Source organism: Aulonocara sp. 'chitande type north' Nkhata Bay, linkage group LG13 (assembly GCF_057382095.1).
Source record: "Aulonocara sp. 'chitande type north' Nkhata Bay isolate Kocher_YH1m ecotype deep benthic linkage group LG13, A_spYH_male_GT1.1, whole genome shotgun sequence".
NCBI classification, from domain to species: Eukaryota; Metazoa; Chordata; class Actinopteri; order Cichliformes; family Cichlidae; genus Aulonocara; species Aulonocara sp. 'chitande type north' Nkhata Bay.
In genome coordinates this window covers 26,959,493-26,972,359 of record NC_141356.1, presented here as the reverse complement: position 1 = coordinate 26,972,359, position 12,867 = coordinate 26,959,493, and the positions used below count along the sequence as shown (strand labels likewise).

Here is a 12,867-nt window from a genome sequence, read left to right as displayed (position 1 = left end):
TTCCAAAACCTTTAGAACTAATTATTGGAACTCAAATTGGCTTGGTAAGCTCAGTGACCCCTGACCTACATACACAGGTGAATCCAATAATGAGAAAGAGTATCTAGGGGGGTCAATTGTAAGTTTCCCTCCTCTTTTAATTTTCTCTGAAGAATAGCAACATGGGGGTCTCAAAACAACTCTCAAATGACCTGAAGACAAAGATTGTTCACGATCATGGTTCAGGGGAAGGATACAGAAAGCTGTCTCAGAGAATTAAGCTGTCTGTTTCCACAGTTAGGAACACATTGAGAAAATGGAAGACCACAGGCTCAGTTCGAGTTAAGGCTCGAAGTGGTAGACCAAGAAAAATCTCGGATAGACGGAAGCGATGAATGGTGGGGAACAGTCAGAGTCAACCAGCACCAAAGACCTACAACATCATCTTGCAGCAGATGGAGTCACTGTGCATCTTTCAACCATTCGGCGCACTTTACACAAGGAGATGCTGTATGTGAGAGTGATGCAGAGGAAGCCTTTTCTCCGCCCTCAGCATAAACAGAGTAGCTTGAGGTACGCTAAAGCACATTTGGACAAGCCAGCTTCATTCTGGAATAAGGTGCTGTGTACTTATCAAACTAAAAATTGAGTTATTTGGGCATAACAAGGGGCGTTATGCATGGACGAAAAAGAACACAGCATTCCAAGAAAAACACCTGCTACCTACAGTAAAATATGGTGGTGGTTCCATCATGCTGTGGGGCTGTGTGGCCAGTGCAGGGACTGGGAATCTTGTCAAAGTTGAGGGACACATGGATTCCATTCAGTATCAGCAGATTCTGGAGACCAATGTCCATGAATCAGTGACAAAGCTGAAGCTGCGCCGGGGCTGGATCTTTCAACCAGAACGTTGTACTTGTTCCTCTGCTCAAAATCCACTAAGGCATTCATGCAGAGGAACAAGTACAACGTTCTGGAATGGCCATCTCAGTCCCCAGACCTGAATATTATTTAAAATCTATGGTGTGAGTTAAATGGAATGGTCCAAAATACCTTCAACCACAATCCAGACTGTCATTGGAACCTACAGAAAGCATTTAGAGGCTGTAACTTCTGCAAAAGGTGAACTACTAAATATTGATTTCATTTCTTTTTTTGTGGTGCCCAAATTTAATTTCACTTCCCAAATATCACTGTCTGTGTCTCCTATATGATATATTTAACTGACTTTTTTTAATTTATTGTAACAACCAACGATTTATACAGGAAAATGATGACTATTAACAAGGTTGCCCAAACTTTTGCATCCCACTGTATAAAACACGTTTCCCTAGAGGATCTATATGACACTGAATGCTATAAATTTTATAAAAGATGTGAAAAAGTGACACTTCCACATGATTTTTAAACAAAACTTAAGCCACTCCTGAACCAGGTTATATGTTTTGCATAAGTTGCCATGATAATTTAGCCCAGTAAAAAGAGAGAACCACTTTCATGACACTGAAAATTCTGACTTTAAGCTCAACATAGCTCACTAACCCACTGCTTCACAGCAGATGTTTACTATGTCCTGATAAAACCCTTAGAATTGAACAAATGTGTGTTTACTTTTTACCACGACTATATATCAGCTCTCTTATCATAATGGGTTGCCACAGAGGGTAGCTCTGCATTTTTGATGTTTCAGATTTCAATTTGACCAGTGTTTGCATTGGTCACTCTGTCGGGGACACCCATTCAACTGCTTGTTAACACAGATGTCTAATGAGCTAATCACATGGAAGCAACTCAATGCGTTTAAGTATGTAGACATGGTCAAGATGACCTCCTGTAGTTCAAACTGATCAGTGGTGAAGAAAAGTGATTTACTACCCTTAATACCAGTTAAACATTATTTAAACACCACAGCCCACCTCTGTATTGCTCATGACCATATCCACTTCTTTATTGTATTAGTCTTTTGACTGTTGCTTCCAGCAGGATAGTGCACCATGTCACAAAGCTCAAATAATTGCAAACTGGTTCCTTGACAATGAGTCACTGCACTGAGCACAAATGGCTTCTACAGGCACCAGCTCTCAATCCAGTAGAGCGCCCCTGGGATGGCAGATTCACTGCCATAGACTGCCAGATTCATCATAGATGAGCAACCAACAATTCTGCAGTAACTGTGTGAGGTTATCATGTCAATATAGACCCAGGTCTCCAGCACCTTGTTAAATTACGTGCCATGAAGAATTGTTGTGAAGTCAGTTGTGAAGGCAAAAGGGAGTGCAGCCCAGTAGTATTAAATAAAGTGACTAGGTTATTATTAAGAAAACCTCTGCAATATACATCAGTAGGCTACCATGAGCTAGGACAGGGAGTTTGGCCATCTAACTAAAATAAAATCCCGACATCTTAATCAGATTTTTAAAAATAGTAAGAATTTAGTAGTATTAGTAGTAATAGCATGTTTGGTCCTATATAAAACACAGCATTGGCCAACAATAATGACAAAAATAATTAAACAGCTTCAGAAAAATGCCCAGCATCATTCTATGATAAATATGTCTGCCACTGTCTGTAACCTGCAGCACACTATGCCAACGGCGTTGTAATGCTACGTTCACGTGATGCCGGAATTATTAAACCTTAGCGGAAGGGTGGCCACCAACAAAAAGTCGACAACTATAAAACATTTGATAGCAACCAAATAGGGTTTAAAAAATAAAACATGGGAATTTCCCACCTTATAATTCAACGTGCAAACAAATGAATCCAAAAGAATGACGATTTTAGCATTTTTTCCAAAGCGTGTCTGGGACAACTGCTTCGATCAAGCTTACGAGGAGGACCTGAATGCGACAAACGTCTCTCAGCCGGTGTTTTCATATTTTTACGCCCCTCCGCTCTTGCACGGTGGTTTCCATGCTTCAGAGACGACAAACGTAGTCTGCAGGTAAATTATAGCGTTAACGGGTGTGCAGCCTTTCCCCCCTTGTAGATGAGATATAGGTTACATCAGATCTACCTAGGCTTTGTCATTAAAAGCGACAGCCTTTTCAGCAACATGTTATGTAAGTGAAAACTGCACTGCTCAGAACATATTGGCAACCTAAGTTGGATATTTCCAACAACGTTTCAGTGTTGGTGTGATCAATTATTTATTCGTTTGACATCACGGATGAAATTACACCTCACTCTCATTGTACATTGTACACATTATCATTTATTTCTTTTAAAGGAAGAGCGTCATTAACCATTAAATAGCAATCATCTTTGGTGTATGTCTGCATCCATGCTACAGTAACGCTTCCAGGGTCTGAACCTTTGTAAAAGGCGTTCCTCACAACTGGGCATACCCCAGCGTCACCGCTACCAGCATGCACTGTATTATAATCAGAGTTGTGCTTTTGCAGCTATGGGATCAGATGTGACTTGCCTTTGCCTTTTTATAAAGCCTTTTTGATTATTAGCCTTCATTTTGGGGTGCATCAAATAGCTCCCCTCCCCCGTGTGCTATTTAATTATAGGAAGCGTATGAAGTTAAAATAATCCCCTACTATTTAAAGAAATTGGAAAGCTTTCTAAGGCTTTAAGGTCTAGAGGTTGTAATAGAAGCTAGATAATGCATTTATTTGTCTTTCTTTACTAAATATGACTGATTAAAGAAAAAGATCATCATAGTAAGGTAATCCTTTAAAGACTATTAGAAGCATTCTGCTTTCATCACGTCTGCTTTATGACTGAGGTCTCCAACCCTACAGTATATATGTGTACCAAAGAGGAAATTACTTTCCTGTTCCATAGACAGAGGGACTAATAATCCCAAAAGGAATTTCTACTCATAAGTACATGTGTGTGCATTTTTAACTCAGTCAAAGAGTGACTCAGAGTGTGTTTGTGTGCTGACAGGAAAACCATGACTCTGACCAGAGGATCTTTCACCTATGCTAGTGGGGAAGAGTACCACGGCGAGTGGAAAGAAGGCAAGACAATCCCACTTTTCAGTTTTAAAGAAAGCCTAAAGGATGTCCAGACATGATTATGTTAATACAAGGGAGACAGGCTGTCACTTGTAGCTATGGTAGTGTGTTTAGAATATGTCTCCAAGGTGTTGTTGCTTTAGCTATCAGCTTTTAAGTTTTTCTGCTGCTTTTTCACTAATCTTTAGTCCAGCTCTGGTAACTGACCATTTTCAGAGGAATGGTCTTTTTTCTTTTTCTTTTTATTAATCCACTGAACAGGTGAAAAAAAACCATTTTAAATTGGATCATTAGGCACTTTATTACTAGCAGCCTGTTACAAAAACGCAATTTCTTCCCATTTCTTTAGTTGAATCTACAAAAAATACCAAAGATATACTTTTTTAATCCACCATGCAGTGCCATCTAGAAAGCATCTGATTGGCAAGGGCTTCATTTTTTAGCATGACAATGATCACAAGCACACTGGAAGTGCAGTAAAAGCATACCTGGATAGAAGAACACACAATGAAGCACTGTTACTTATGGATTTGCCCCCCCAGAGCTTGTACCTCAACATTATTAAAGCAATGTGGGATAATTTTGACAGAGAACAGAACAAAAGGTAGCCGACCCGGCGACCCCCAAAGAAGAACTTTGAAAGGCCTGGAGAGATATTTTGCTCTCTTAGGAAAGAAAGCTTGTTCAGGTTGTGTTGGGCACAGCAAATACTAACTTTCAAGCTTTTTAGACCTGTATATTTCCTTGCATGTTTCCAGATATTTCAATAACTTTTAAATAATTTCAGTAAATTATAAAGCATCAGCTAAAGCAGCATCCATTAGATAAGGTAATAAGTAAGCTGCCTCACTGAGCTTGATGTTCACCCATCTGTGCTGGATGTTTAACTTCAGAGTACACATAACAGAGAGCTTTGTAAGTGAGTTGTATTTACATAAATAATGTTATTACAGGGAAATAGCAGGAAAGTACCAAAGGCAGGGTTATCATAAAGCTGTGGGGAAAACATCTTTGTCCAAATTTTCACCTGTCTAAAATATCACAGGATGCTTGCTCTGTTTTAAATCTCTCTAACACACATACAGTGATGCTACATTTAGTGACATGCAAGCTCAAGCTATTTAGTCAAATCCCAATTAGCAAGCACTGGTAACCCAAGACAAGCAGCGACTGAGTTGCTAGCTCTGGCTTTGTCTGGATTAGACTTTGGACCTGTTTTGGAAATCTTAGTGTCCTCTGTCAGCTGCTTCTGAGAAACTAAGCCAATATGCTAGGAATAAGACAATCCCAGAGTAATTTTCTCTTGTCATTTGGTTTGTTAAGATTTTCAGCTGCTTTTACATAAAAACAACACAACTTAACCTATTGTATTCAACAAATTTTGCTCTACCTGCATTTTCAGTGTGGCTTTCGTGGATTAAACCAGTTGCAGGTGTGTGCCCTCTGATGTGATTATAAGCTTCAGTAGTGGATCACAGGCTTCTAGGAGGGGAGTGCAAGTACATTCCTTGACTGTTTTCACAATCTGGATCCCAAAGTAGAAATCCCTGCTAAAAATCTGCTGGATTAGACTGCTGTAATTCTGAGTGCACAGGAGGCAGATGGGACAGTAGTAAACCTTTCTCTGAGCAAGGGTGGAGGGGTATTTAAATCCAGGCACGTACTAACTCATGTGACATGAGAAGCACCTCTACGGTAAAAGTGAATTTAAATCCCTCGGCCACACTGTAAGTTCAAACGGTAGGCTCGGTTTTCCATCAGTATGTTGCAATTTGTTATGTAGGAATAAACCACAACAGACCTGGTGGTTGATTTTAATTAGATTCCTCACAAGTGAATGGTATCTTCTGTTTGAAGTTACTGCCATTGCTCACTTTGATGTTGTGGAACTTTCCAGGTCGGAGACATGGTGATGGCCAGCTCAAGTTTCAGGATGGAACCTGTTACAGCGGTCAGTTTGAGAATGGACTCTTCCATGGTTCTGGTGTACTGCTTTTTACAGATGGATCCAGGTGTGTGAACAAAAAGAGTGGAAACAACAAGAGAAAAAATTTTGTACTTGATTAAAAAATAAACTCATGCTTTACTTTCACCATTTCAGATACGAAGGCGAATTTGCACACGGAAAATTTCATGGCACGGGTGTCTTCAGTCGATATGACGGCATGAAGTTTGAAGGGGAATTCAAAGATGGGCGTGTTGAAGGCTATGGTAAGAGTTTTACAGCACTGGAACAGCCTGTCCATCAGGATGTCAGTATTCTCTCTCTGTGATAGCGTCTTAGCGTCCTCTGTCTGTCCCTCCAGGGCTACTGACTTTCCCAGATGGAACTCATGGTGTTCCACGAAATGAAGGCTTGTTTCAAAACCACAAGCTGCTGAAGAGAGAAAAGTGTCCAGGAGTGGTGCAGCGTGCGCAGGCTTCAGCCTCCAATGCTCACAGCCTGGCGCTTTGACAACCCTGAAGGACACAATCGCACTCAAGGTTCCAACACCATCTGAAAGGGCGTCAGGGATTGTACTTGAATATGTTTCCCCAGCTCTTCTCTCAATGTCTTCATCTCTTCTTTTACCATGACTTTTTTTCTTGTTATGCATGATCCTTGCTCTGCTTCAACAGAGGCTTGGAATCCACATGCAAATTGACCAAATAATGACTTTCTGGAAGACTGACATGAAATATGAAGACCATAAAGCACACCTTTAACTTCAAGTTATGAATATAGTGAATGCTGCTGTTCCGGTGTTCTGAACATCGTCTTTTTGTCTTTCCTACAGAATACTTAGCCTTCTTTTATCAAACCATCAAAATTGAGACATCTGGTTCTTTAAAAAGTTTGTAAATTAATTCTATAGGTGGAATTAATTCACCTTAAAAAGGTGCAAGCTATTACAAGAAAGTGAAACCTTTTGAATTTTTAACTAGTGGTGCCACTAGCAGTGCTTTTATAAGTGGGTCCGCTTTTGTTCTTCACATTCACATGCACAAGGACGTGCTTGCATGTGCAAGAGCATGGCAGCAACATGATTCACATTCATGACAGCATGCCCACGAAGCCAGTCACAAAGACCGAGGGCTAAAACAAAGATCTAAACAATGCACCATTTCAAATAGTTTTTAATTGGCTTTGTAAAGGTGTTATGAGCAAGGAAAAGCATTCAACAAGTTTGACGGGTGGAAAAAGACACACACAGCGCGCTGACGAAACCAGGTGAATGTAAATGATTCTGAGAACACTCCAATGGCCAAACCCTCAACTGAAAATCCTGCTGCTAACTTTACAAAAAAAGGGATCCATTTTTCCACTTTCCCCCTTTTGAAAATCAGTATTCACGTTTGCCTTAAAGACATTTTTGTGCAAGAGTGTAGTTCAAGGTTGTCTGATTTAAAAAAACAAAAACAAAAGACGCACAACGCCCTCTCTTTCCCTTCTTGACGCCTTTGCTCCGAGACATATCGCTAAGCTGGTGCTGAGGATTTAGCTCCCATCAACGCGTCACATTTACAGTGGAAATCACAACTAAATGCACTCAATTATGGACCTAAATCTTAAACAAGGCAGCAAATTGAATGATTAATAAATCAGATATCTATTTCACTTTGTAACGTGTGTAGTCCTTTTGTGATATGTATAGATAGTCATCGTCTGTGACTGTGTTTGGTTCGACCTCTGGAATGAATTGTTGGTCAGGTGGAAAATTGTACTACTGCATTATTTAACACAGTGTAGTTAAAGAACGTGTTAAGAATTTATTATTAACCTTTATAGCTGATCACAGCCGACCTGTGACTTCTGATTATTTCCGTGTACTTGAACAGTTAATAGGCCTTAAAAAGCATTTGTTGAGATGGTTTGTCTAGGGTTGCCTACACAGCGCTTCAACCAAAGACAGACAGAAGATACAGCTACTGAACTCCAGAACAGTCAAGTGTCATGTTTTCCTGAACAATAAAGAGCAATCATTAAGAACAAATTGCAGATTAAACAGGGAATTGAAATCAGATTCTGCTTTAAATATGTCTGATGTTTCGAGCATGGTTTAACACATTTACAGGCATTCACTGCTGTTATCGAATATAAAGAAAATCAATTCACAATCTTGCATTGTTGCTTTGAACGCCCCTTTGGAATGGCAGCACGGTGGAAAGTACAATCACAAAGACAGCAGTACAGTGAATGCATTAGTACCACTTTATAAAACACACTTTAAGGGTTGAACTGTGTGAAAACAGTGTAATATGCTGCAGATCTCGTAGAGGGTTTTCTTTTTCTTTTCCATTAGACACAACACTTCCTCAAGCCTTCTTTGCTTCCACACTTCTGCCTGAGTGAAACTGGATACACTCGAATCACACATCCTTTTCCAAATGGAAACAAATGGTGCTTTAAAAGTGTGCCTGCCCAGATTTTCACTTGCCTGGAAAACATCGTTTCGGTTCTTAGGTTTTTGTTCAGTAACGGTTTAATGTTGCTTTGAGTGCTCTCAGAGAAAACTGTTGCACAATATCCTGTAACGTTCCTGGAATAAGTCTCACAGAGGTGGCAACCAGTGGATGTGTTTAATAAAGATCTTTTTGCTGAAAGCGAAACGTGTTTTTCATTGAGTGTCACAGTATTTGAATTGAACAAAGAAACAGGAAACGCTTTAGTTTTTATTTCATAGCTTCTCAGGGATTCTAACGTAGAGGGTAAATTATGGGAGAGATGTTTGCATTTCACTCACAAACAGGTTCCACTGGATTTCGGTTCCACCATAGCAACAACACAGAGGGAAAACCTCCAGCTTCCCCATCCCCCTCTTTCTCGCTGTACATCATTCCAGCCCTAACTCGCAACAAAGCAGCATGCAACTCACAAAGAGCTGAGAACATTAAACCTCAAAAAGTAAAACAATCACTTTTCTAAAACTTTCATTTGATATACACAGATTAGCAAAAGCCGTGCTAAGATTGGGTCGACAAAATAAAACTATAACACTTGCACACGGTGTGAATAACCTTCTATTGTTTGTGGTATGTTTTCCCCAGTGTCCCTGACAGTTACACAGCATTGCTTTTAACAGGAAACGTGTCTGTGTGTGATAGTTTATCTGATGCACTGCCTACAAGAAGCACAGTGATACATGAAAAAACAACATTTTACACCAGCACTGTGAGAAATACAGCAGTACCACAATATTTGTTTAGGAAGCTGTGCTGGCTATTTTTAGAATATGCTACTGTACTTAAAAGACTACAGTATAAGCAGAGCAGCAAATTGTTTCCCAAGCGTGTATGACAAATGTCCCTCAGGAACATTTGAGCCTCTGATGATAGAAGGAAAATATGTTGCTGAGCTCCTGCTGAATCTCTGACTTTAGCGGGAGGCATACCCATCATCTCTGCTGCTGCCAGCTGGCGTCTCAAACACAGGGCTAATGCGTTCTCTGGCCTGGCCCACTGGCTCAATAAAAGAAGGACCTCTAATGTATATTCAAAAACAACTTTTACACAGTCCCCATCTCTGTCAGCTTTATTTAACTTTCAAAAGCATCCCAAATCAGATGTGAAATATTCAGAGTGTTCGTAACAATATTAAGCACTTTTAAATCTCGTTTCAAAATCCCGAGGCTGCCTTTGTTTTTTTCACTTGTGAGTTGTTTTCTTACTGTTTTAAATAAGCAGATACTTTTTAATATTAATGTTAATTCCCAACTGATATTTTCAGACTGATTTAGAGGTTTTACAGTAACGTCCTGGAAACGCAGATGCAAATATCATTTACACAGCACTACATAGAAGTACAGAATATATTTATATAGAGAGAACCTGAGGCAGATGCTCATAGAAAGTGATATAGAAAGAATATACAAAATTAGTCAAGGGTGGATCGTCAACCAGGTGGATTTTAGCTCACTGAGAGCCTCAACAATCCCAGGATATCTGCTGGCTTTAAGTTCAATGCGGCAGAACTGTAACCACTCAGTTGCAATGTAAACTGAGGTGATCCTTGCACAGATGCACAGCTTTGTGCTGCACTGTTCACTCCTCCCCTGAGTTGTTAGAAGGCGACAGTACTCCCACCTTCCTTAGTTTCTCAAGCCTCTGCAGGGTCTCCACGATGTCAAACTGCCATTGTTTTACCTGCTGCACTGCTGTCAGTCCTTCCTGTAATCACACTGTCACTTTGTTACCACTGAGGTATGTAGCATGCAGAGTGTTGAGATGTGAGCAAAAACCATGTTAGCGTTTAATATGCAGGCAGTAAATATGCTTTAAAATAGTGGCAATAAAGTGTAATAACAAATATAATGCTTAGATTTAAAAATCCTAGTGGTTTGTGTGTGTAAGGCGGTGGAGGCCTGGTCCCTTTAGTTTGCAAATTAGCAAAAGTTAAAGAGATGAATAGGTGTGACACTGGCATGAAACTGAACGTGACACTTGTGATTATGTCATATGCACCACAGTGTTAATATCTTAGCATGAAGACAGGAAACTGCAAGTACTGTTCAAAGAAAACAGAAGCACATCTAAAGATCACACCTTACATCTTGCTCATTTAAAAAAACAACTCAACCAAAAAACAATGCACCAGTCTGACAGTTTATGAGGTGCTGCTGAACTACATTTCTTGACTTGGATCAAAACTGCCTTTTGTATGAATCAAAAATCAAACTGTCATCATTGTCTCACTTTATTATGAGATAACCAAACTAGCATTGTATTTGCACATATGGAAATCAAAACCGTCCTGTGAACCAGGTTCTTTACATTTTCACACCCATGCTAACCTGCACACTAATGAGAATTAAAGATGGAAAAAAAAACAACTCACATGATTTTTTATTTTTGTGTCAGCTCCTGCAACTATGAGCAGCTTCACTATCTTGTATCTGTTGAGACGCACTGCATCGTGCAGGGCTGTGTCACCTTCCTAAAACCAGGTTTTAAAAAAAGCATTTTTGTTAATGACTTAAATAAACTGTAGAGGTCATGAAGCACAGAAGTGGAGCGGAGTTGCCACCTACCCTGTCCCTGGAGTTGATTAAGGCCCCACAAGACAGCAGGTATTCCACAATGGAGGTGTGGCCTGTTCTCGTGGCAACATGCAGAGGTGTGCTATGCAACTGCAGTACAGACAATGATATAATCTGAGATTGTGGGAATGTGTGCAAACTCGTATTCAATTAGAGGCTGACTGTGGTCTGGTGCAAATGCAGAGCCCACTAAAATTCACATTTACCTTATCTCTAACATTAAGATCAGCCCCGTGGCTCTTCAGGACTTCGACAACCGTCAGGTTTCCCCCTCTGCAGGCCCAGTGTATGGCCCTAGAGCCCAGCTGAAACACAGTAGGAGCCACCACCCCCCATCCCACCCCCCCAATCCCATCCCATTAGTAGTGCAGGCATCAGGTCACTAGAACCAGGAGCTTTAGTTTGAGAAGATAATCTCACTCAATCCCATCATCATCTTTACAAACCTACAGCGTGCACACACGTCTTACTTGATCTTTTAAGTTGATATCAGCTCCTTTTCCTAAAAGCATTTGGACAACTGGAGCATGTCCTTCCAGGCAGGCGCGGTGGAGTGCTGTCCTCTTCAGCTGGCAAATGTAAATATATTATTAGCTGAGATTTTAGCATGCTATATTTTATTCATGTTTTACTGTGATGCAGGGAGAGCCCTACCTCATCGTGGGCATTTGGGTTCCCACCATCTTCCAGATACCTGTCTATGATATCCAGTTTGCACTCACTGGCTGCGTTCATGAATTCTGCAGTATCCACAGGTTCTATCTGTCCACACAGACACACACAGAGGAGCAGGAGAGGCAGAGGTTCACTTTATACATCTTTGACATGAAGACACAGCTTCTGAAAATCATTCTCACCACTTGCATTTCCACAGACAGCCTGGGCATGAATGTTTTTTTGGTCTTCTTTTTTCTTTTGCCCAGCTCTGAGTTATCCTGTTCTGCACTCAGGTCCAAACTCTCGCCGCACAGGTCCAACGAGATTCTCCCCGTTCTCTCATCTACCTGCAAAATGACGGGAACAATAACAAACACAATTTGAAAACCTAGATCAGCGAGGGAATGTTGGCTTTGGAAGCAGCGGTGCCAAGCAAGCTATGGGGTGTTGAGAGCCGGGAATGACAGTGTTAATGTCAAAACAAATTCACAGCATAGTGCAAACCAGGCTTGGCCATAGCAATAGAAACATTTCAGATAAAATGCCTCTCATGTGCTGTTCATAGTCACATTTTTGTATTAGTTATCAGATTTAATGTCAAACAAGCACGACACCTGCAACACTTACTCATATGTTTTTAATTTTTCTCATTAAGAACTTTTTGGAATTTTGATATTGTGATAACAACAGAAAAATATACTATATAGTCTGTGCTGGCAGAGAGAGAAAGGGGGTGTCAAACAATTATCATTTTAGGAGTCAACAGGAGAATGACTGCAAAAGCCACAGCAGGAATAAAGCTTTTACCTACCTGGGTTTTCTCTTCTTGTCCTGTCTCATGGTCCATCACACCGGCCCACTGTGCAACGTTTTCCATCCCTGGGGTAAAATATGCAAAAATGCTATAATAATATAGTAATATCGAACAACTAAATGTTCAATAATCTAAAATATAATAGAATAAAACTGTCAGATCATACAGCTTATAGAGAAGTGCTGTTGGGCACAGTGGCTTGATGGCTTCAGTGACTTCAGTGACTTCATGGTGGGACATTGTGTTACTCCGACAAACAGGTGTGTGTGTACTTTGCCGTGTACTTGCCAGACCTACATTCTCGCTCACTCTCTTCCTCTGTCATGCCCACACACACACAAACACACAACCCCCCAAAACACACACACACACACACACACACACACACACACACACACACACACACACACACACACAAAGAAAAAGACCC

At 40.5% G+C, this 12,867-nt stretch overlaps 2 protein-coding genes across 2 annotated transcripts; one reads left to right on the top strand and one right to left on the bottom strand.

Moving 5' to 3' along the window:
* The first annotated feature begins 2,750 nt into the window (after window positions 1-2,750).
* morn4 (MORN repeat containing 4) lies at window positions 2,751-8,525 on the top strand. Its single transcript, XM_086259554.1, has 5 exons — window positions 2,751-2,923; window positions 3,880-3,953; window positions 5,848-5,962; window positions 6,052-6,161; window positions 6,257-8,525. The coding sequence occupies exons 1-5, from the start codon at window positions 2,751-2,753 to the stop codon at window positions 6,403-6,405; spliced, it is 621 nt and encodes a 206-aa protein (XP_086115680.1). The 3' UTR covers window positions 6,406-8,525.
* Window positions 8,526-9,453: 928 nt separating this feature from the next.
* ankrd2 (ankyrin repeat domain 2 (stretch responsive muscle)) lies at window positions 9,454-12,500 on the bottom strand. Its single transcript, XM_086258108.1, has 8 exons — window positions 12,435-12,500; window positions 11,824-11,970; window positions 11,621-11,728; window positions 11,437-11,535; window positions 11,173-11,271; window positions 10,958-11,056; window positions 10,765-10,863; window positions 9,454-10,097 (listed from the first exon to the last, which is right to left on the bottom strand). Exons 1-8 carry the CDS (start codon window positions 12,498-12,500, stop codon window positions 9,972-9,974), a joined length of 843 nt encoding a protein of 280 aa, XP_086114234.1. The 3' UTR covers window positions 9,454-9,971.
* Window positions 12,501-12,867: the final 367 nt, after the last annotated feature.